Below are 23,686 nucleotides of genomic sequence, written 5' to 3'. Positions count from 1 at the left end.
ACTTAGTGGGTTAATTAACCAGACTGGTGTTTATTCTGACTGGTCCTGATAGTGACACTCAGCTACAGCAGACTGGTTGTCCAGACAACTACACTAGTCTGTTTTGATCCATTGCTTGGTGTTGATTGGTTGTATTTGAACCCCTGACCTCCAGGTGTTGCCAAACATGTGGGTGATGCGTTGAAGGAACACTGTTCTAGATCGTCAAGGAAGATCTGTACAATTGGAGTCGCTCCCTGGGGCGTCATTGAGAACCGCAATGACCTCATCGGGAGAGACGTGAGGAACACACACACACACAAAAGTTTGTTTTTTACTATCCTTGTGGGGACCAAACAATTGATTAAAATCCTATTTTCCCTAACCTTAACCTCTAAACCTAACTCTTAAACCTAAAATAGCCTTTTTCCCTGTGGGGACCGGAGAAATGTCTTTTTCCTTGTTTTACTATCCTTTTGAGGACTTCTGGATAGTGAGACCAAAAACCCCCACACACAAACAAGCACATCACAATACTAATTTACTCAGTATTTATTTTAAGTGGTCAAAAATATCTGCTGTCCAGTCAGAGTAAAGTGTGTGTGTGTGTGTGTGTGTGTGTGTGTGTGTGAATATATGTTCCAGGTTGTAGCCCCCTACCAGACGTTGCTGAACCCCCTGTCCAAGCTAAACGTGTTGAACAACCTCCACTCCCACTTCCTGCTGGTGGATGATGGGACGGTGGGGAAGTACGGAGCTGAGGTCGAACTGCGCCGCGAGCTGGAAAAACACATCAAACTGCAGAGGATACACGCACGTAAGAGACACAGAGACACACACACGATAAACACATGAACCTGCAAAGGATACTTTAGCAATAAGGCATGAGAATCGTGGATTATAGTGAATTACACACAATTTGGGGCTTTTCTTAGGCACAGTGGGAAGCGGAGTGCTGGGAAACAACCCTTGAGTGTGTTATTCATGATGATCCACAGGTTTGAGTGTGTTATTCATGATGATCCACAGGTTTGAGTGTGTTATTCATGATGATCCACAGGTTTGAGTGTGTTATTCATGATGATCCACAGGTTTGAGTGTGTTATTCATGATGATCCACAGGTTTGAGTGTGTTATTCATGATGATCCACAGGTTTGAGTGTGTTATTCATGATGATCCACAGGTTTGAGTGTGTTATTCATGATGATCCACAGGTTTGAGTGTGTTATTCATGATGATCCACAGGTTTGAGTGTGTTATTCATGATGATCCACAGGTTTGAGTGTGTTATTCATGATGATCCACAGGTTTGAGTGTGTTATTCATGATGATCCACAGGTTTGAGTGCGTTATTCATGATGATCCACAGGTTTGAGTGCCTTATTGCTTTTAGAAAATGATTACTAACATATTTAAAAAAAAAAATTAAAATAATGAATAAATTCATTTTATTCATCTTTCCCCTCAACGATAATGTCTGGACAATCCCCAGTTGTGTGTTCTATTTATGTGGTTGCTTGCCAAATGCAAGTTTTATTGGCACATTAGCTAGCCTAGTGGACTGGTCGTCCGTTCTAATTGATAGAGGTTACGATGCAGGCTAGCAATTTTTCCTTTTCTAGCTAAGCAACTGAAGCTAACACAATCACACCTAGCAGCTGGAATGACAGCAAACTAGCTACATTTTTGTTTGTTTCACCTTTGTTTCTATTGCCATTTCTTTGGATATATCCATAATAATAATGCTGAAGCATGAACAGGGCCGGCCCGCCCATTAGGCAGGATTAGGTGGTTGCCTAGGGCAGCAGATTGACGAGGGCGGCATTTTACGAGCTAAGACGCACCTCCAACAACACATAACGCCTCACATAATTCTGCCCAAAAACAATGAAGATGTATCTCGCCCAATGGCATATGGGCTATTTAGGTGAGTGCTGATGCCACCCCATGATAAGGAGTGCCCACTTTGCCAAAGTCAGGGTTGCAAAATATTTAGCTTGTCCATTCCCAGCATGCCTCTCCAGGGTGCTGGTGGAGATGAGCAGAGCTGCAGCGCTCCACCGACACTCAAGTCACCTAACATTAATCATGTAGCCTATAGTAGAATGAGTAGTAACCTGTGGTTTTTCTGTTGCCTTCAGACTGGAGACCATATTAATGACAATGTTATGAGACAGAAACCTTTTTTTTTTTATACATCAAGCATGTCTCTTTGACCAAATAGCCCTATTAAATAAAAATGCAATTCGATATCCTAAAACAAGGACAGGTCCAAATAAAATGGACAATATGGAATGAAATGAGGCTACTCGCGACTGCTGTCTGGGAGTTTCACTCCGTGGGCTAAATTGTCATGAATCAATTGTAGGCCTGATCATAGCAAAGAAGAAAATACTTCTGCATTTCCCGCTGTGTAAACACATGGATTCTCACTGAAAATGGGCTCGTAACTCCTGGTAATCTTGGTTATTTCATATGCAGATCTTAAATAGACAAAATGATTAGTCTTAAGCCTTGGTCAGGAATCAGGATTAGGCTAATAAAACCAATGCAACTACCTGTTTTACAAACGGTAGTACATGGATGGGCATTCATAAAATTGCAATGTGGGCCGTCACTGTAGGCTACACTATTCTAGTTTTCTGGGATAGGAGGAGGGTGGTTGTTTTTTCTCGCCTAGGGCGGCAGAACGGCCCAGACTGGGCCTGCATGACGTCACCTGGCTCAGAGAAGCTGTCTGTCTCGTCCAGACACGTTCATTGTCATTTTGCACGCTGAAGGTTGCATTCCAACATTGTTGCAGAGATCGGAGCAGACTGCAGGGTTTAGACAAACCCCCACTGTTGCAAACCAAGTGCTAGGCTAGAAACATGGGAAATAATGTCAAGATGCAGTTTCCGGTAGAGAGAAGGTTTTGGAATTGCCTGGCTGGGCTGTGGGACAGAGAATGCGCAGTGATAATTGAAATAGCACTGTTAACAAGCATTACCTGTGGATTATCGTAAATAACTAACGACTTATCAACCAATTTAGCATCCAGGATCCAAACGTAACGTTTTAATATTATTATTTCCACCACAGGCATCTTCTCTGTGGCTGTGTGTTGAGAGTACTTTGACACCTGAAGGCAATGTCTAAGAATAATGGTCAGGTCCAAAATTATTGTCACCCTTGATAAAGATAAGCAAAGTAAGTCTATCAGTCAGTGTCTACCCTAGTTGTTGTATCTCCCCTGGCCTTTTCTGTCTCTGTGTGGTGCTTCTAAGTGCCAGTGTGACAGAGGCAGTTACCAGAGACCAGCTATTATCCCAGTAACCTTAGATCCCCTTTTATTAAAGGCAGACACCCATACAGTATGTACACCCACTGTTATTATGGTGTGGCAGTCTGCTGACCTGCTGAAATACCCTCTCAAAATGGAGCTTTAAGACCTGTCATATGGCTCTCTGTTAACCCTTTACTGCTTTCCTGTTGTCATCACAAACAGAGACCATTAGAATATAGCATCTAGATGAACATACAGTGTTGATATTTAGATGTTTCCAATGTTCTTTACAGCATATTTAGTGACCTTCTGGCTTTCTCTGTCCTTCTTTCTTTCTCCCTCCCCCCAAGGAATTGGTCAGAGTGTTCCTGTGGTAGCGTTGATATTTGAGGGGGGTCCCAACGTAATTCTGACGGTGTTGGAGTACCTTCAGGAGACTGTCCCCGTGGTGGTCTGTGAGGGGACTGGGCGTGCCGCTGACATACTGGCCTACGTCCACAAACAGACAGAAGAGGGGGGGTGAGAAACACGTTATTTTAACAGATTGCACCACATATAATGGGGTTCCACAGGGTTCTGTACTAGGACCGTTACTTAGAGGAATGATCCTGGATGTCACTTCCTTTAACCCTTCAGGGGTCTACCTGACGGTGTGGAGACGGAAATCATCGCTACGATCAAAAAGACGTTCAACTTCAGCCACAGCGATGCTATGCACCTCTTCCAGACCCTTATGGAATGTATGAAGAGCAAAGAACTGGTAAACACATGGTTAACTCACAGTTAATACATGGAAATCTATTCCACATCAGGTAACTGATGCAAGCAGTAGAATCTGATTTAAAAAACAGATAGAAATACACCTTATGGAACAGCGGGGACTGTGAAGAGACACACACAGGCACAGACACACATACACATAAGACACACACTTACACATGGGTGTTATTTTGTAAATATGTGGTAGTGGACTAAATGTATTGGGTAAAGTGTTCTGAAATGTAATATTTCAAATTGTATATAACTGCCGTAATGTTGCTGGACCCCAGGATGAGTAGCTGCTGCCTTGGCAACAGATAATGGGGATCCTTAACAAATACTGAATGAATTTTAAGAGAAAGCTGAATCCTACAATGCGTACTGTGTCGTCTGTTTATAGTCTGATTAATATAAAGATATGGATGATACTGATAACGCTTATAGTTTTTCATAAATACCAGAACGTATTGCATTACTTCTCGATTTTTTTTTTTGTGACCATGTGGGTTCTCTCCCTCTCTCCTTCCTCTGAACGACAGATCACTGTGTTTCATATCGGCTCTGAGGACCACCAGGATATCGATGTGGCCATACTGAGGGCATTACTGAAAGGTGTGTGTGATGGGTAACTTCATCTCAGTGTCCTGCTGTTTGACTGACAGAAGATCTGTTTCCATGACTCCTCTCTGACCTCTGACCTCCTAGAGGAAGGGAGAGGGCAAATGAAAAGATCATAATAATAAAACAAACAGAAGGGCGAGACAGTGGGTTGTGTAGCCCAAAGTTTTCACTTTTATGTTTTCATTTTGAAACTGATACTATAGATATGTTTTGAGAAGTCAATGCTCTCCTCCCTCCCTGTCTGTCTCTCTCCCTCTCCTCCCTCCCTCCCTGTCTCTCTCCCTGTCTGTCTGTCTCTCTCCCTGTCTGTCTCTCTCCCTCCCTCTCCTCCCTCCTTGTCTGTCTCTCTCCCTCTCCTCCCTCCCTGTCTGTCTCTCCCTCTCCTCCCTCCTTGTCTGTCTCTCTCCCTCTCCTCCCTCCCTGTCTGTCTCTCTCGTCCTGCTCTCTCCCTCTCCTCCTGAGCTCTCTCTCGTCCTGCTGTCTCTCGCTATCTATCTCTCTCTCGTCCTGAGCTCTCTCTCACTATCTCTCTCTCGTCCTCTGTTTGTCTCACTATCTCTTGTCCTGCTGCGCTCTCTCTCTCTCTCGCGCGCTCTCTCTCTCTCTCTCGCGCGCGCTCTTTCTCTCGCTCTCTCACTTGCTCTCTTTTGGGGTTTCCCTGTGGGTCTCAGAGGGGCTTATTGCTAGATACTCCGAGACTCCATTCTCACAACACACAAATCTGTCCTCTTCTCACTTTTCTCCGTTCTGTTCTATTGAATCTGGCTCTAAGACAGAGGGCAAGAGAGAGCTCTGAAAGGACAGATATTCACATGAATTAGTCTGTCCCTGTGTATTCAGTAGTTATGTGTGTAGGTCTCTATCAGTGGTCTTCTGTCATTGAATAAGAAATTCAGACAAAGGCAGGAATGTGTTCAAAGTCCGCCCCGCGCAGCTTGTCTACCAGCTATGTAGATGGTGTTTGATCCTGTAGTAGAGGAACCAGTCCAGTCCGTCAAGAGTTCAGGACATTCTGACTGAGCCTGATAGATGCCCAGCCAGCAGGAAAATATAAGCCTGTCAAACCAGCATTAGTCTTGGTCAACCAGTAACACATCTTCAATAGAAGGCCTCAATAGCTCATTAGACCCTAAAGGATACATACACAAGCATATGGAAATACCTTTAAAATAGCTGTCCAGTGTTTCCAGATTTCTGTGAAATATGACCTATAATTAATTGTATGTATGTTAAAAAGCAGCTTGTCTGTGTTTGAATGGTGTGGGCTTACAGCAACAACAGAATGGTGTGGGCTTACAGCAACAACAGAATGGTGTGGGCTTACAGCAACAACAGAATGGTGTGGGCTTACAGCAACAACAGAATGGTGTGGGTTTACAGCAACAACAGAATGGTGTGGGCTTACAGCAACAACAGAATGGTGTGGGTTTACAGCAACAACAGAATGGTGTGGGCTTACAGCAACAACAGAATGGTGTGGGCTTACAGCAACAACAGAATGGTGTGGGCTTACAGCAACAACAGAATGGTGTGGGTTTACAGCAACAACAGAATGGTGTGGGCTTACAGCAACAACAGAATGGTGTGGGCTTACAGCAACAACAGAATGGTGTGGGCTTACAGCAACAACAGAATGGTGTGGGTGTAAATGGCTGATTTAGCCACATCAGCCAATGAGCCATCTCGGTGATAATGAGAAGTATCCTCTGAGGAAATATGAGAAGTCTCCTCTATGAGGAAATATGAGACGTGTCCGCTATGAGGAAATATGAGAAGTCTCCTCTATGAGGAAATATGAGACGTGTCCGCTATGAGGAAATATGAGACGTGTCCGCTATGAGGAAATGGCAAGCATTTTTGAAACGGTCTGTTTAAGATGCAGCTTTGAGCTGGGTTTTTTTCTTCTTATTTATGCTTTAGTCACATGAGTATACGACAACAACATGATTTGGGTTTGAGTTAACAGATTATGAGCTGTTAAATGTGAGATTTTCTTTGGACAGTTACTTTCAGATTTCCTCCATAAACATATCAGATGAACCGTAAGGTTACAGAGACATGTTTGTAAATATGGAAATGTCCCGTCTCCCACATCAGGATTTACATCCTGAAAATACGACTTTAAACTTTACCAAAAGGAAATCCTGTCGGAAATTCTCTCTCTATGGTAGTAGTATATGACTGTGTATTAGTGTGCATTATTATTTTTATTTTTAATAAGGTACACAAAACGGGTACACATAGACAGAGAAACAAGTGACAAGACCGAACAAGACAAAGTTCCCATCCCACACCCACCCACAGGACTTCCCCAACCCAAAGTTAGATTAGTGGTTCACAATAGCAGTCTTTTTACAGAGTCATATGTTGATGAAAGAGCAAATATGTTTTTAATTCGCCCCATGCATGAGTGCTACAGATATTTCCATGTTTATAATGTCCGTGAATGATGGCAGACATGTCTGTCTGCTTAAAGAATGAGGAGCCTGCTGACGTGAGGCTATAATATTTTGGTGTGCTGTTAAGCCAGCCAAATATGTCTCTGTTTGACAGATCGGTCTAAAGTAGTGTGATCATTTAACAATAAAATAGATGGGCAACATTGTACATTTCTACCCATTATGTCACAAAGACCGGATGAAACAAGTCCAGAAATGTAAAACCCCTGGGCACTCCCAAACCATGTGCCAGGAGTCCCGAGGGGGATTGTTCAGCTTTCATCCACTAGAATACTAACTTGGTGTGGAACTCTGACTTCATGCATGGGTTTATATGGATGATTAGAGTGTACATTGGATCCCATGTTAGGATATGGTTCTGTGTAAAACAGTAGTGGGGATTAGTATGATAATTCATCTGTATTATTCTGTATGGTTGTTTCTGTATTGTCCTCCGACCTAGCCCTGTTCTCTAAATCCTGCTGCTAAGTCAACAGGAAACACAGAATTCATCTAGCTTTGCCTAGCAATTAGTTTGTGTGCATGTTGTATGTATGTATGTATGTATGTATGTATGTATGTATGCTGTGCGTGTGTGTGTGTGTGTGCTTACGCTGCTGCCACTCTGTTTATTATATATCCTGATTACCTAGTCACTTCTAACCCTATGTACATACTACAAACTACCTCGTAACCCTGCACATTGACTCAGTACTGGTACTCCTCGTATATAGCCTCAATGTTTTTGTGTTACTATTTCCTTTTTATTTAGAAAATATTTGTCTTTTTAACTCTGCATTGTTGGGAACGGGCTCGTAAGTAAGCATTTTCCTGTAAAGTCTACACCTGTTGTATTTGGTGCATGTGACCAATAACATGTGATTTGTGTGCTGCTCCTCCAGGCACCAATGAGTCTGCGTTTGACCAGCTGGTTCTGACTCTGGCCTGGGACCGGGTGGACATCGCTAAGAACCATGTGTTTGTCTACGGACAGCAGCTACTGGTACGTCTATCTGTGTGTGGCTGGCTGGCTGGCTGGCTGGCTCTCTTTATCTCAGTCTCTGGCTGGCTGGCTCTCTTTGTCTCTGGCTGGCTGGCTCTCTTTATCGCTGTCTCTGGCTGGCTGGCTCTCTTTGTCTCTGTCGCTGGCTGGCTGGCTCTCTTTGTCTCTGTCTCTGGCTGGCTGGCTCTCTTTGTCGCTGGCTGGCTGGCTCTCTTTATCTCTGTCTCTGGCTGGCTGGCTCTCTTTATCGCTGTCTCTGGCTGGCTGGCTCTCTTTGTCTCTGTCGCTGGCTGGCTGGCTCTCTTTGTCTCCGTCTCTGGCTGGCTGGCTCTCTTTGTCTCCGTCTCTGGCTGGCTGGCTCTCTTTGTCTCTGTCGCTGGCTGGCTGGCTCTCTTTAACTCTGTCGCTGGCTGGCTGGCTCTCTTTGTCGCTGGCTGGCTGGCTCTCTTTGTCGCTGGCTGGCTGGCTCTCTTTGTCTCTGTCTCTGGCTGGCTGGCTGGCTCTCTTTAACTCTGTCGCTGGCTGGCTGGCTCTCTTTATCTCTGTCTCTGGCTGGCTGGCTCTCTTTATCTCTGTCGCTGGCTGGCTGGCTCTCTTTGTCTCTGTCTCTGGCTGGCTGGCTCTCTTTGTCGCTGGCTGGCTGGCTCTCTTTGTCGCTGGCTGGCTGGCTCTCTTTGTCGCTGGCTCTGGCTGGCTGGCTCTCTTTGTCTCTGTCGCTGGCTGGCTGGCTCTCTTGGTCTCTGTCGCTGGCTGGCTGGCTCTCTTTGTCTCTGTCTCTGGCTGGCTGGCTCTCTTTGTCTCTGTCTCTGGCTGGCTGGCTCTCTTTGTCTCTGTCTCTGGCTGGCTGGCTCTCTTTGTCTCTGTCTCTGGCTGGCTGGCTCTCTTTATCTCTGTCTCTGGCTGGCTGGCTCTCTTTGTCTCTGTCTCTGGCTGGCTGGCTCTCTTTGTCTCTGTCTCTGCCTGGCTGGCTCTCTTTATCTCTGTCTCTGCCTGGCTGGCTCTCTTTGTCTCCGTCTCTGGCTGGCTGGCTCTCTGTCTCTGTCGCTGGCTGGCTCTCCTTATCTCTGTCTCTGGCTGGCTGGCTCTCTTTGTCTCTGTTGCTGGCTGGCTCTCCTTATCTCTGTCTCTGGCTGGCTGGCTCTCCTTATCTCTGTCTCTGGCTGGCTGGCTCTCTTTATCTCTGTCTCTGGCTGGCTGGCTCTCTTTATCTCTGTCTCTGCCTGGCTGGCTCTCTTTATCTCTGTCTCTGGCTGGCTGGCTCTCTTTATCTCTGTCTCTGCCTGGCTGGCTCTCTTTGTCTCTGGCTGGCTGGCTGGCTCTCTGTCTCTGGCTGGCTGGCTGGCTGGCTCTCTTTATCTCTGTCTCTGCCTGGCTGGCTCTCTTTGTCTCTGGCTGGCTGGCTCTCCTTATCTCTGTCTCTGGCTGGCTGGCTCTCTTTATCTCTGTCTCTGGCTGGCTGGCTCTCTTTATCTCTGTCTCTGGCTGGCTGGCTCTCTTTATCTCTGTCTCTGGCTGGCTGGCTCTCCTTATCTCTGTCTCTGGCTGGCTGGCTCTCTTTGTCTCTGTCTCTGGCTGGCTGGCTCTCTTTGTCTCTGGCTGGCTGGCTGGCTCTCTTTGTCTCTGTCTCTGGCTGGCTGGCTCTCTTTATCTCTGGCTGGCTGGCTCTCTTTATCTCTGTCTCTGGCTGGCTGGCTCTCTTTGTCTCTGTCGCTGGCTGGCTGGCTGGCTCTCTTTGTCGCTGGCTGGCTGGCTCTTTTTGTCTCTGGCTGGCTGGCTCTCTTTATCTCTGTCTCTGGCTGGCTGGCTGGCTCTCTTTGTCTCCGTCTCTGGCTGGCTGGCTCTCTTTGTCTCCCTCTCTGGCTGGCTGGCTGGCTCTCTTTATCTCCGTCTCTGGCTGGCTGGCTCTCTTTATCTCCGTCTCTGGCTGGCTGGCTCTCTTTGTCTCCGTCTCTGGCTGGCTGGCTCTCTTTGTCTCTGTCTCTGGCTGGCTGGCTCTCTTTGTCTCTGTCTCTGGCTGGCTGGCTCTCTTTGTCTCTGGCTGGCTGGCTCTCTTTGTCTCTGGCTGGCTGGCTCTCTTTGTCTCTGGCTGGCTGGCTGGCTGGCTCTCTTTGTCTCTGTCTCTGGCTGGCTGGCTCTCTTTGTCTCTGTCTCTGGCTGGCTGGCTCTCTTTGTCTCTGGCTGGCTGGCTCTCTTTGTCTCTGTCTCTGGCTGGCTGGCTCTCTTTGTCTCTGTCTCTGGCTGGCTGGCTCTCTTTGTCTCTGTCTCTGGCTGGCTGGCTCTCTTTGTCGCTCGCTGGCTGGCTCTCTTTGTCGCTGGCTGGCTGGCTCTCTTTGTCTCTGTCTCTGGCTGGCTGGCTGGCTCTCTTTGTCTCTGTCGCTGGCTGGCTGGCTGGCTCTCTTGGTCTCTGTCGCTGGCTGGCTGGCTCTCTTTATCTCTGTCTCTGGCTGGCTGGCTCTCTTTGTCTCTGTCTCTGCCTGGCTGGCTCTCTTTATCTCTGTCTCTGCCTGGCTGGCTCTCTTTATCTCTGTCTCTGGCTGGCTGGCTCTCTTTATCTCTGTCTCTGGCTGGCTGGCTCTCTTTATCTCTGTCTCTGCCTGGCTGGCTCTCTTTGTCTCCGTCTCTGGCTGGCTGGCTCTCTGTCTCTGGCTGGCTGGCTCTCTGTCTCTGTCGCTGGCTGGCTCTCCTTATCTCTGTCTCTGGCTGGCTGGCTCTCTTTGTCTCTGTTGCTGGCTGGCTCTCCTTATCTCTGTCTCTGGCTGGCTGGCTCTCTTTATCTCTGTCTCTGGCTGGCTGGCTCTCTTTATCTCTGTCTCTGGCTGGCTGGCTCTCTTTGTCTCGGTCTCTGGCTGGCTGGCTCTCTTTATCTCTGTCTCTGGCTGGCTGGCTCTCTTTATCTCTGTCTCTGGCTGGCTGGCTCTCTTTGTCTCTGTCTCTGGCTGGCTGGCTCTCTTTATCTCTGTCTCTGCCTGGCTGGCTCTCTTTATCTCTGTCTCTGCCTGGCTGGCTCTCTTTATCTCTGTCTCTGGCTGGCTGGCTCTCTTTATCTCTGTCTCTGGCTGGCTGGCTCTCTTTGTCTCTGTCTCTGGCTGGCTGGCTCTCTTTGTCTCTGTCTCTGGCTGGCTGGCTGGCTGGCTCTCTTTGTCTCTGTCTCTGGCTGGCTGGCTCTCCTTATCTCTGTCTCTGGCTGGCTGGCTCTCTTTATCTCTGTCTCTGGCTGGCTGGCTCTCTTTATCTCTGTCTCTGCCTGGCTGGCTCTCTTTATCTCTGTCTCTGCCTGGCTGGCTCTCTTTGTCTCTGTCTCTGGCTGGCTGGCTGGCTCTCTGTCTCTGGCTGGCTGGCTCTTTGTCTCTGTCGCTGGCTGGCTCTCCTTATCTCTGTCTCTGGCTGGCTGGCTCTCTTTGTCTCTGTCGCTGGCTGGCTCTCTTTGTCTCTGTCTCTGGCTGGCTGGCTGGCTCTCTTTATCTCTGTCTCTGCCTGGCTGGCTCTCTTTATCTCTGTCTCTGGCTGGCTGGCTCTCCTTATCTCTGTCTCTGGCTGGCTGGCTCTCTTTGTCTCTGGCTGGCTGGCTGGCTCTCTTTATCTCTGTCTCTGTCTCTGGCTGGCTCTCTTTGTCTCTGGCTGGCTGGCTCTCTTTGTCTCTGTCTCTGGCTGGCTGGCTCTCTTTGTCTCTGTCTCTGGCTGGCTGGCTCTCTTTATCTCTGGCTGGCTGGCTCTCTTTATCTCTGTCTCTGGCTGGCTGGCTCTCTTTGTCTCTGTCGCTGGCTGGCTCTCTTTGTCTCTGTCTCTGGCTGGCTGGCTGGCTCTCTTTATCTCTGTCTCTGCCTGGCTGGCTCTCTTTATCTCTGTCTCTGGCTGGCTGGCTCTCCTTATCTCTGTCTCTGGCTGGCTGGCTCTCTTTCTCTGTCGCTGGCTGGCTGGCTCTCTTTGTCTCTGGCTGGCTGGCTCTCTTTGTCTCTGGCTGGCTGGCTGGCTCTCTTTATCTCTGTCTCTGTCTCTGGCTGGCTCTCTTTGTCTCTGGCTGGCTGGCTCTCTTTGTCTCTGTCTCTGGCTGGCTGGCTCTCTTTGTCTCTGTCTCTGGCTGGCTGGCTCTCTTTGTCTCTGTCTCTGGCTGGCTGGCTGGCTCTCTTTATCTCAGTCTCTGGCTGGCTGGCTCTCTTTATCTCAGTCTCTGGCTGGCTGGCTCTCTTTATCTCTGGCTGGCTGGCTCTCTTTATCTCTGTCTCTGGCTGGCTGGCTCTCTTTGTCTCTGTCTCTGGCTGGCTGGCTCTCTTTGTCTCTGTCTCTGGCTGGCTGGCTGGCTGGCTGGCTGGCTCTCTTTGTCGCTGGCTGGCTGGCTCTTTTTGTCTCTGTCTGGCTGGCTCTCTTTGTCTCTGTCTCTGGCTGGCTGGCTCTCTTTGTCTCTGGCTGGCTGGCTCTCTTTGTCTCTGTCTCTGGCTGGCTGGCTCTCTTTATCTCTGTCTCTGGCTGGCTGGCTGGCTCTCTTTGTCTCCGTCTCTGGCTGGCTGGCTCTCTTTATCTGTCTCTGGCTGGCTGGCTGGCTCTCTTTGTCTCCGTCTCTGGCTGGCTGGCTCTCTTTGTCTCTGTCTCTGGCTGGCTGGCTGGCTCTCTTTGTCTCCGTCTCTGGCTGGCTGGCTGGCTCTCTTTATCTCCGTCTCTGGCTGGCTGGCTCTCTTTGTCTCTGTCTCTGGCTGGCTGGCTCTCTTTGTCTCTGGCTGGCTGGCTCTCTTTGTCTCTGGCTGGCTGGCTCTCTTTGTCTCTGTCTCTGGCTGGCTGGCTCTCTTTGTCTCTGGCTGGCTGGCTCTCTTTGTCTCTGGCTGGCTGGCTCTCTTTATCTCTGTCTCTGGCTGGCTGGCTGGCTCTCTTTGTCTCCGTCTCTTGCTGGCTGGCTCTCTTTGTCTCCCTCTCTGGCTGGCTGGCTGGCTCTCTTTATCTCCGTCTCTGGCTGGCTGGCTCTCTTTGTCTCTGTCTCTGGCTGGCTGGCTCTCTTTGTCTCTGTCTCTGGCTGGCTGGCTCTCTTTGTCTCTGTCTCTGGCTGGCTGGCTCTCTTTGTCTCTGTCTCTGGTCTGGCTGGCTGTCTCTGGCTGGCTGGCTCTCTTTGTCTCTGGCTGGCTGGCTCTCTTTGTCTCTGGCTGGCTGGCTCTCTTTGTCTCTGGCTGGCTGGCTCTCTTTGTCTCTGGCTGGCTGGCTCTCTTTGTCTCTGGCTGGCTGGCTGGCTGGCTCTCTGTCTCTGGCTGGCTGGCTCTCTTTGTCTCTGGCTGGCTGGCTCTCTTTGTCTCTGGCTGGCTGGCTGGCTGGCTCTCTGTCTCTGGCTGGCTGGCTCTCTTTGTCTCTGGCTGGCTGGCTCTCTTTATCTCTGTCTCTGGCTGGCTGGCTGGCTCTCTTTGTCTCCGTCTCTGGCTGGCTGGCTCTCTTTATCTCTGTCTCTGGCTGGCTGGCTGGCTCTCTTTGTCTCCGTCTCTGGCTGGCTGGCTCTCTTTGTCTCTGTCTCTGGCTGGCTGGCTGGCTCTCTTTGTCTCCGTCTCTGGCTGGCTGGCTCTCTTTATCTCCGTCTCTGGCTGGCTGGCTCTCTTTGTCTCTGTCTCTGGCTGGCTGGCTCTCTTTGTCTCTGGCTGGCTGGCTCTCTTTGTCTCTGGCTGGCTGGCTCTCTTTGTCTCTGTCTCTGGCTGGCTGGCTCTCTTTGTCTCTGGCGCTGGGGCTGGCTCTCTTTCTGTCTCTGGCTGGCTGGCTCTCTTTGTCTTCTCTTGTCTGCTGGCTGGCTGGCTCTCTTTATCTCCGTCTCTGGCTGGCTGGCTCTCTTTGTCTCTGTCTCTGGCTGGCTGGCTCTCTCTTTGTCTCTGGCTGGCTGGCTCTCTTTGTCTCTGTCTCTGGTCTGGCTGGCTCTCTTTGTCTCTGGCTGGCTGGCTCTCTTTGTCTCTGGCTGGCTGGCTCTCTTTGTCTCTGGCTGGCTGGCTCTCTTTGTCTCTGGCTGGCTGGCTCTCTTTGTCTCTGGCTGGCTGGCTGGCTGGCTCTCTGTCTCTGGCTGGCTGGCTCTCTTTGTCTCTGGCTGGCTGGCTCTCTTTGTCTCTGGCTGGCTGGCTCTCTTTGTCTCTGTCTCTGCCTGGCTGGCTCTCTTTGTCTCTGTCTCTGGCTGGCTGGCTCTCTTTATCTCTGTCTCTGGCTGGCTGGCTCTCTTTGTCTCCGTCTCTGGCTGGCTGGCTCTCTTTGTCTCTGTCTCTGGCTGGCTCTCTTTGTCTCTGTCTCTGGCTGGCTGGCTGGCTGGCTCTTTTTATCTCTGTCTCTGGCTGGCTGGCTCTCTTTGTCTCTGGCTGGCTGGCTCTCTTTGTCTCTGTCTCTGGCTGGCTGGCTGGCTCTCTGTCTCTGGCTGGCTGGCTGGCTCTCTGTCTCTGGCTGGCTGGCTCTCTTTGTCTCCGTCTCTGGCTGGCTGGCTGGCTCTCTTTATCTCTGTCTCTGGCTGGCTGGCTGGCTCTCTTTGTCGCTGGCTGGCTGGCTGGCTCTCTTTGTCGCTGGCTGGCTGGCTCTCTTTGTCTCTGACTCTGGCTGGCTGGCTCTCTTTGTCTCTGGCTGGCTGGCTCTCTTTGTCTCTGGCTGGCTGGCTCTCTTTGTCTGACTCTGGCTGGCTGGCTCTCTTTGTCTCTGGCTGGCTGGCTCTCGCTGTTGATGTGGCTGGCTGGCTGTCTGTCAAGACTGCATCTATTATGAATGTGCTGTTCATCAGTATCAGCCTAAATGAACATTTTTAATTTAAACCCCAAATATCTCCTAAGCTAGCCTCTCCAGAGTCAGTGGTTCTATATGACCCAAGAGACAGGCTACAGGAAGGCTGCCAGTAGCCTGTTTATTTTGACTAATCTGAACTGGTCTGGTGTATTTATTCAGGATATAGAAACGTCCAGTCACTTGTTAGTGCAGTCAATGTTGGATCCTTGTTGAGGTGTGTGTGTGTGCAGGTGGGTTCGTTGGAGCAGGCCATGCTGGATGCCTTAGTGATGGACCGTGTGGAGTTTGTGAAGCTCCTGATTGAGAATGGAGTTAGCATGCACAGGTTCCTTACCATCACACGGCTGGAGGAGCTATACAACACGGTAACACACACACACACACACACACACACACACACACACGGCTCACCAATTTCACACACATACATGTAATGATGCTCCACATGGCTCTATGCTGGTACTATTACTGTTCTCATCACACGTGCAACCTCTCAAATCTAATGTTTGATTCGTATTCTGTCAATCATTTCTAAACGGTCTGTTTATCCATGGTCCTGCTGGGCATCGTGTTTTTATCTGTGTCTCTTCTGTTCCAGAAACAGTCCCCTACCAATCCCACGCTCTTCAACCTCGTAAGGGATGTCAAACAGGTACATCTTTGACTTCTTGTCAACCATTGATTGTCAAAGTCTGAATGAATTTGAACAATAGTAATTGATGGTGTTGTTGATTAGTATGGCTCACTATGACTAACTGTTTCCAGGGTAATCTCCCCCCTAACTACAAGATGACCTTAATTGACATTGGCCTGGTGATAGAGTACCTGATGGGCGGGACTTACAGGTGCAACTACACCAGGAAACGCTTCAGGATCATCTACAACAATCTCCATGGCAACAGCAGGGTAAGGGTTAATGATTAAAGGTTAAAACATAAGTTCGCTTCAAGGTCAAGGGTTAAACTCATTGTTCACACAGGTTATTTTGACCTTCTGCTTTCACTGATTGATTCACTTAGAGAACAGTTTACTTTCAGAATTACTCTTTTTCTCTGTCTCTCTCCAGAGATCAGGTCGCCACTCTGCAGGGCCTGGGTCCCACCTGAGGAAGAGCCAAGAGTCGTTCAGTATCCAGGCCGACAAGAAGGAGAAGACCAGGCACGACCACTTCATCAAGACTGCACAGCCATACAAACCCAAGGTACACACACACGCACAACATGGACAGTCATATTTGAGAACACACTGTGACTTGTGTGATGGCAAGAAACAGCCTGTCCACTGATGACCTTGTGGAAATCTATACCAATGTAATCCGACCATGCCTGGAGTATGCCAGTGTGTTGCTGGTAGGCTGCACAAAGATGCAGCAAGCTGCGCTGGATAGGGTACAGGAAAGGACAAGCAAGATAATAACAGAGACATCCCACTGACCCTTCCACCACTACAGACATGGAGAGAGCAAGCAGCAGTAAGACTGGTCACTGACATGCACCAACCTGACCAGCGTCTACAGGATCTCCTACCACAGAGAAGGGGAGAGTACTGGCAGAGTCCTCCGCAACCAGAACAAACTGTCCAGCATCAACACAAGGAAAAATAGGCAGAAAAATTCTACCATTGCCATCAGACTTTTTAACTTTTCTTGGGCAGGTAGGACGCTAGCGTCCCACCCACGGGACACACTATTCAACAGCCAGTGAAAAATCAGAGTGCCAGAATTCAAAACAACAGCATTTTACATTGGCGCGTGATGTTCAGAAAATATTTTGCCTCCAATACTCCGGTGTATCAGCACAACAATTTACAAAAATACTCATCATAAACGTTGATAAAATATTATACTGTTATTCAAAGAATTTTAGATAACCATCTCCTTTATGCAACCGCTGTGACAGATTTCAAAAAAGCTTCACGGGGAAAGCACACTTTGCAATAATCTGAGTACTGCGCTCAGAAACATTCACTAGGCAATACAGATACCCGCCATTTTGGAGTCATCTAAAATCATAAATAGCATTATAAATATTCACTTACCTTTGATGATCTTCATCAGAAGGCACTTCCAGGAATCCCAGGTCCACAATAAATGTTGTTTTGTTCGATAAATTATGGACTTTGTCCAAATACCTCCTTGTTGTTTGTGCATTTAGTAAACTACTCCAAATGTAGGAAGCGCGCCCAAAAGTTCGACGAAAAGTTAAAAAAAAGTTATTTACGTTCGTTGAAACATGTAAAACGTTGTATAGCATCAATGTTTAGGGCCTTTTTAACATAAAACTTAAATAATATTCCAACCGGACGATTCCAATGTCTTGAAAAACGTTTTGGAACACAGCTACCTCTCACGTGAATGCGCGCCAATTAACTCATGTCCTTTCCTGAGTCACCAACTTCCCGGCCTTCTTGTTCGCTCTCTGTTCACTGCAAAAGCCTGAAACTAGGTTCTAAAGACTGTTGACATCTAGTGGAAGTGTTAGGAAGTGCAAAATGAACCCTAAGTCACGGTGTGTTGGATAGGCAATGACTTGAAAAGACTACAAGCACCAGATTTCGCATTTCCTGGTTAGATTTTTCTCAGGTTTTTGCTTGCCATATGAGTTTTGTTATACTCACAGACATCATTCAAACAGTTTTAGAAACTTCAGAGTGTTTTCTATCCAAATATACTAATAATATGCATATTCTAGTTCCTGGGCCCGAGTAGTAGGCCGTTTAATTTGGGTACGTTTTTCATCCGGCCGTGAAAATACTGCCCCTACCCAAGAGAAGTTAATAACAAAATGTGACACTTTAAACTGACATTTCTTGTAAGATGGGACCTTTTTTTATTTAGTGTAGTATCTTGTTTTTGAAGTATTGTCTGAATGTAACTGTGCATTCTGCATTACTCTTGTTGACTGCGAGCATGAATGAAATAAATCAATCAAATCAATACAAACCCAAGGTGTACACACACAATCAGTCATACAAACCCACAGAACTGAGCCATCAGATTACATTCAAATCCTCCTCTTGACACCCACCCTTCTCCCTCTTAGTTGGAGTCGGCGACAGACCAGTCCAAGAAAAAAGCCAAGGAGGAGATAGTTGACATCGACGACCCGGAGACACGCCGGTTTCCGTACCCGTTCAATGAGCTGCTGATGTGGGCCGTCCTGATGAATAGGCAGAAGATGTCTCTGTTCTTCTGGCAGCATGGGGAGGAAAGCATGGCCAAGGCCCTGGTGGCCTGTAAACTCTGTCGCTCCATGGGCTATGAGGCCAAGAAGAGTGACGTGGTCGACGACACCTCCCAGGAACTCAAGGACTACTCCAAGTATGACACATTACACACCAAATAACTAGGACACTTCAATCCTCACTAATACTCAAGACTACTATAATATGTGACAGATGACATACTAATACTTTAAGTACTCCAAGTATGATGCATTACTACTAGTAGTCACTAATACTCAAGGCTACCTGAAGTATGAGTATGACTGAGTATTAGTATGTAATGTATCAGACTATTTTTGTAAGTGAAGTGACAATGAGGAGCTGTGTTGCGGTGACTGATGATGTTTATGATGGTGTTTTCAGTGAGTTTGATACTGTGGTATGTGTGTGTCATGTTCAGAGGGATAATGTCTGGAGTAATGTAGGTTTGATGATGATGATTATTATTTCATAGAGAATTTGGCACCCTAGCAGTGGACCTCCTGGAGCAGTCGTTCAGACAGGACGAAACCATGGCGATGAAACTGCTGACCTACGAACTGAAGAACTGGAGTAACAGCACCTGTCTGAAGCTGGCCGTGTCGTCACGGTTACGACCCTTCGTGGCTCACACCTGTACCCAGCTGCTGCTGTCAGACATGTGGATGGGACGACTCAACATGAGGAAGAACTCCTGGTACAAGGTGACACTGCCCAGCAATGCAGTGTATATATACACACGCACACACGCACACAGTAGTGTACCACAGGGCTCTGTGCTTGGATGGTTATTATAGATGTATTATGTTTTTCCAGGTGATTCTCATTATCCTGGTCCCTCCTGAGTAAACATACATAAACATATACATTTCAAAACTAAATATAATATGAATATAATAATGTATATATCTCTAGGTGATCCTCAGTATCCTGGTGCCTCCTGCCATCCTCCTGTTGGAGTACAAGACAAAGGCAGAGATGTCCCACATCCCTCAGAGTCAGGACGCTCATCAGATGACCATGGAGGACAGCGAACACAACTTCCATAACACCACCGACAACATACAGATGGTCAGAATCAATATGACAGAGTTCATCTCATCTGTTATCTTAGTTTATGTTGTATTTTCTTATCTTACTGTCTGTTCTGGCAAGTACACTGGTGCTACTGGTATTCTGATGATCCTGGGGTTTAGCTATGAGGGGTCGCTATGATGGTCCTGGGGTTTAGCTATGAGGGGTAGCTATGATGGTCCTGGGGTTTAGCTATGAGGGGTAGCTATGATGGTCCTGGGGTTTAGCTATGAGGGGTAGATATGATGGTCCTGGGGTTTAGCTATGAGGGGTAGCTATGATGGTCCTGGGGTTTAGCTATGAGGGGTCGCTATGATGGGTATTTAGCTATGAGGGGTAGCTATGATGGTCCTGGGGTTTAGCTATGAGGGGTAGCTATGATGGTCCTGGGGTTTAGCTATGAGGGGTAGCTATGATGGTCCTGGGGTTTAGCTATGAGGGGTAGCTATGATGGTCCTGGGATTTAGCTATGAGGGGTAGCTATGATGGTCCTGGGGTTTAGCTATGAGGGGTCGCTATGATGGGGATTTAGCTATGAGGGGTAGCTATGATGGTCCTGGGGTTTAGCTATGAGGGGTAGCTATGATGGTCCTGGGGTTTAGCTATGAGGGGTAGCTATGATGGTCCTGGGGTTTAGCTATGAGGGGTAGCTATGATGGTCCTGGGATTTAGCTATGAGGGGTAGCTATGATGGTCCTGGGGTTTAGCTATGAGGGGTAGCTATGATGGTCCTGGGGTTTAGCTATGAGGGTTAGCTATGAGGCTCCTGGGGTTTAGCTATAAGGGTCCTGGGATTTAGCTATGAGGGGTAGCTATGAGGCTCCTGGGGTTTAGCTATGAGGGGTAGCTATGAGGCTCCTGGGGTTTAGCTATAAGGGTCCTGGGATTTAGCTATGAGGGGTAGCTATGAGGCTCCTGGGGTTTAGCTATGAGGGGTAGCTATGAGGCTCCTGGGGTTTAGCTATAAGGGTCCTGGGATTTAGCTATGAGGGGTAGCTATGAGGCTCCTGGGGTTTAGCTATGAGGGGTAGCTATGAGGCTCCTGGGGTTTAGCTATGAGGGGTAGCTATGAGGCTCCTGGGGTTTAGCTATGAGGGGTCGCTATGATGGTCCTGGGGTTTAGCTATGAGGGGTAGATATGATGGTCCTGGGGTTTAGCTATGAGGGGTAGCTATGATGGTCCTGGGGTTTAGCTATGAGGGGTAGCTATGATGGTCCTGGGATTTAGCTATGAGGGGTAGCTATGATGGTCCTGGGGTTTAGCTATGAGGGGTCGCTATGATGGTCCTGGGGTTTAGCTATGAGGGGTCGCTATGATGGTCCTGGGGTTTAGCTATGAGGGGTCGCTATGATGGTCCTGGGGTTTAGCTATGAGGGGTCGCTATGATGGTCCTGGGGTTTAGCTATGAGGGGTAGCTATGATGGTCCTGGGGTTTAGCTATGAGGGGTAGCTATGATGGTCCTGGGGTTTAGCTATGAGGGGTAGCTATGATGGTCCTGGGGTTTAGCTATGAGGGGTAGCTATGATGGTCCTGGGGTTTAGCTATGAGGGGTAGCTATGATGGTCCTGGGGTTTAGCTATGAGGGGTAGCTATGATGGTCCTGGGGTTTAGCTATGAGGGGTAGCTATGATGGTCCTGGGGATTTAGCTATGAGGGGTAGCTATGATGGTCTTGGGGTTTAGCTATGAGGGGTAGCTATGAGGCTCCTGGGGATTTAGCTATGAGGGGTAGCTATGATGGTCCTGGGGATTTAGCTATGAGGTGTAGCTATGATGGTCCTGGGGATTTAGCTATGAGGGGTAGCTATGATGGTCCTGGGGATTTAGCTATGAGGGGTCGCTATGATGGTCCTGGGGATTTAGCTATGAGGGGTAGCTATGATGGTCCTGGGGGTTTAGCTATGATGGTCCTGGGGTTTAGCTATGAGGGGTAGCTGTATGAGAGAGAGGGTTGGACTGCAGTTCTATATATGGACATATGCAGTTCTATATATGGACATATGCATACATGTCTATACAGTCTATTAAACAGGCGTTATTAAACATGATTCTTCTCCAGGACGTGTTCCAGGAGGCGAAGGCGGATGACAACGTGGAGGTGAAGGATGAGGCGGAGACACAGGTCCGCTCCCGAAGACTTCCTCTAACCAGGAAGTTCTACGCCTTCTACCACGCCCCCATCGTCAAGTTCTGGTTCAACACGGTATGAAACCCTGGCCCCTGGTTCTACCCCTCCATGTGAACTGACTAGCAGACCCTCTGGGCTCTACTATGTTTAATGGTACAGCAGAGTTCTGGTTCAACACGGTATGAAACCCTGGCACCTGGTTCTACCCCTCCATGTGAACTGACTAGCAGACGCTCTGGGCTCTACTATGTTTAATGGTACAGCAGAGTTCTGGTTCAACACGGTATGAAACCCTGGCCCCTGGTTCTACCCCTCCATGTGAACTGACTAGCAGACGCTCTGGGCTCTACTATGTTTAATGGTACAGCAGAGTTCTGGTTCAACACGGTATGAAACCCTGGCCCCTGGTTCTACCCCTCCATGTGAACTGACTAGCAGACGCTCTGGGCTCTACTATGTTTAATGGTACAGCAGAGTTCTGGTTCAACACGGTATGAAACCCTGGCCCCTGGTTCTACCCCTCCATGTGAACTGACTAGCAGACGCTCTGGGCTCTACTATGTTTAATGGTACAGCAGAGTTCTGGTTCAACACGGTATGAAACCCTGGCCCCTGGTTCTACCCCTCCATGTGAACTGACTAGCAGACGCTCTGGGCTCTACTATGTTTAATGGTACAGCAGAGTTCTGACTACCAAGGTTTTCCCCGTGGAGCCGCTAAGCAGCTTGAATGGAAGGGATGTTTCCTTTCTCCTTGTGGGATATTTCCTGTATCCTGCACAGTGTGTGTGTGTGTGGATGAGTTCGTTTTGCATTGCTTTGTGTCCCGGGTGGGTGGAGATTTCCCTTTAGAAGCAATGTAATGTAATGGTGTAAAAATGAGCACAACTCGCCCAGTGTGTGTACTCTGAGACCAGGGAGGGCTGACATAAAACATGTTCATGTTGAGAGGACAGAGGGAGGCTGGGCGTGTGTGTACTTTTCCATAGCTCTACCTCCCACCCCCTGCATACCTCCTACCCCCTGCATACTTCACACACACACTCAGGTGGTTTTCCAGGTGCCCTGGCTTCATTTGCATGTCCTGATAGCGTCAGTAGAACAGTCCTTAACATAACTATAGCTGCTGTACCCAGATCAATGCTTATCTACCCCACAATCAACATCAACATAATTATGCTGCCTGCCACACAATGATCCAGCTCTCACTGCATGTCTGTCACATCATGATCTCTGCTTCCGCATAATAACCCTGCCAGCCTCAGTCAGCACTGATCCCCACACTGATCAGTCTCAGTTTAGTCACGGCCCTCCAGCAGCCACACACACCCTACCTAACCCCCAGGCCATAGTTAGAATGACTGATGTCTAGGGTGGGTCTGTATAATGGCTGAGAGGTGTTGTTGAATGCTGTAGTTTCCTTCACTTCATGCTTCACTAGTCAGGCTCACAGTGTTCACCTCTAAAAAGACCTGGGGGTATGTCAGAAAGCAGGAACAAAGTAGGACTGCTGATATAGGATCAGTTTAGCCTTTTAGGTCATAATGACCCCTACAGATCAGCCTTTTTCCAAACTCTCCTCTGATGGCCCTAAACTAGCACACTAGTTCTACTGGTCGAGGGCTGGATCATACGTTCACTAGTGGATTCGGGTGTGCTAGTTCTGGAATAGTTCAAATACATGGAATATCTAGGGGTCTCTGAGAAAAGGTTTGAAAAGGGCTGATATAGATTTTAAATAACATTATATGGATGGGGGGACACTTTTTAAATATGGGCTCTGGGCATTGTGTTGGACAAGGGTTTAGTAACAATAAAGAAGCATTTTCAATCAGCTTTACGCTTACCTGGTTCTTTCTGTGTGTGTGTGTGTGTGTGTGTGTGTGTGTGTGTGTGTGTGTGTGTGTGTGTGTGTGTTACCAGTATCGATACTGGTTTCGCAATACCAGTATAACAAAACAAACACAAAGCAGACTTCACTCTGTGGTGCTGTTGTACAACAGTGTGTGCTATAGATTGCAAAATAAACAAATGTGACTCAGTGACAACATAAGGACTGTTTTCCTCACGTAATTAAGTCTGCTTCATTTTTCCTTTCCTTCCTTACTTCCTAGTATCGCGGTACTGGTATCGTGATAACCCTAATTTAAGGTGTATGTGTGTGTTGTGTGTCTCCTGGCTAGCTGGTGTACGTTTGTGGGTCTGTATAATAGCCTGTGTAAAGGTGTGTGTTGTGGGTCTGTATAATAGCCTGTGTATGGTATGTATAGGTGTGTGTTGTGGGTCTGTATAATAGCCTGTGTATGGTATGTAAAGGTGTGTGTTGTGGGTCTGTATAATAGCCTGTGTAAAGGTGTGTGTTGTGGGTCTGTATAATAGCCTGTGTATGGTATGTAAAGGTGTTTGTTGTGGGTTTGTATAATAGCCTGTGTATGGTATGTAAAGGTGTGTGTTGTGGGTCTGTATAATAGCCTGTGTATGGTATGTAAAGGTGTGTGTT

The 23,686-nt window shown here is 48.2% G+C and overlaps 1 protein-coding gene across 4 annotated transcripts in view; it reads left to right on the top strand.

Moving 5' to 3' along the window:
• Nucleotides 1–23,686, top strand: part of trpm7 (transient receptor potential cation channel, subfamily M, member 7) — a 115,062-nt gene that overhangs the window by 37,388 nt on the left and 53,988 nt on the right. For all 4 annotated transcript variants that reach the window (XR_006762136.1, XM_045708037.1, XM_045708035.1 and 1 more), the window contains exons 6-19: nucleotides 155–279; nucleotides 625–796; nucleotides 3,596–3,764; nucleotides 3,882–4,005; nucleotides 4,544–4,616; nucleotides 7,966–8,066; nucleotides 15,014–15,148; nucleotides 15,382–15,435; nucleotides 15,549–15,689; nucleotides 15,850–15,984; nucleotides 17,825–18,102; nucleotides 18,460–18,688; nucleotides 18,900–19,055; nucleotides 21,119–21,262. Coding sequence is in view for 3 of the 4 variants with exons in the window: in XM_045708037.1 (XP_045563993.1) it covers nucleotides 155–279; nucleotides 625–796; nucleotides 3,596–3,764; nucleotides 3,882–4,005; nucleotides 4,544–4,616; nucleotides 7,966–8,066; nucleotides 15,014–15,148; nucleotides 15,382–15,435; nucleotides 15,549–15,689; nucleotides 15,850–15,984; nucleotides 17,825–18,102; nucleotides 18,460–18,688; nucleotides 18,900–19,055; nucleotides 21,119–21,262 (2,036 nt within the window). In the remaining variant the exon portion in view is untranslated. The remainder of the gene's footprint in view (nucleotides 1–154; nucleotides 280–624; nucleotides 797–3,595; nucleotides 3,765–3,881; nucleotides 4,006–4,543; nucleotides 4,617–7,965; nucleotides 8,067–15,013; nucleotides 15,149–15,381; nucleotides 15,436–15,548; nucleotides 15,690–15,849; nucleotides 15,985–17,824; nucleotides 18,103–18,459; nucleotides 18,689–18,899; nucleotides 19,056–21,118; nucleotides 21,263–23,686) is intronic.

Source organism: Salmo salar, chromosome ssa26 (assembly GCF_905237065.1).
Source record: "Salmo salar chromosome ssa26, Ssal_v3.1, whole genome shotgun sequence".
NCBI classification, from domain to species: domain Eukaryota; kingdom Metazoa; phylum Chordata; class Actinopteri; order Salmoniformes; family Salmonidae; genus Salmo; species Salmo salar.
The sequence above is the reverse complement of the archived record's forward strand: the minus strand, read 5'-3'. Positions and strand labels throughout refer to the sequence as shown.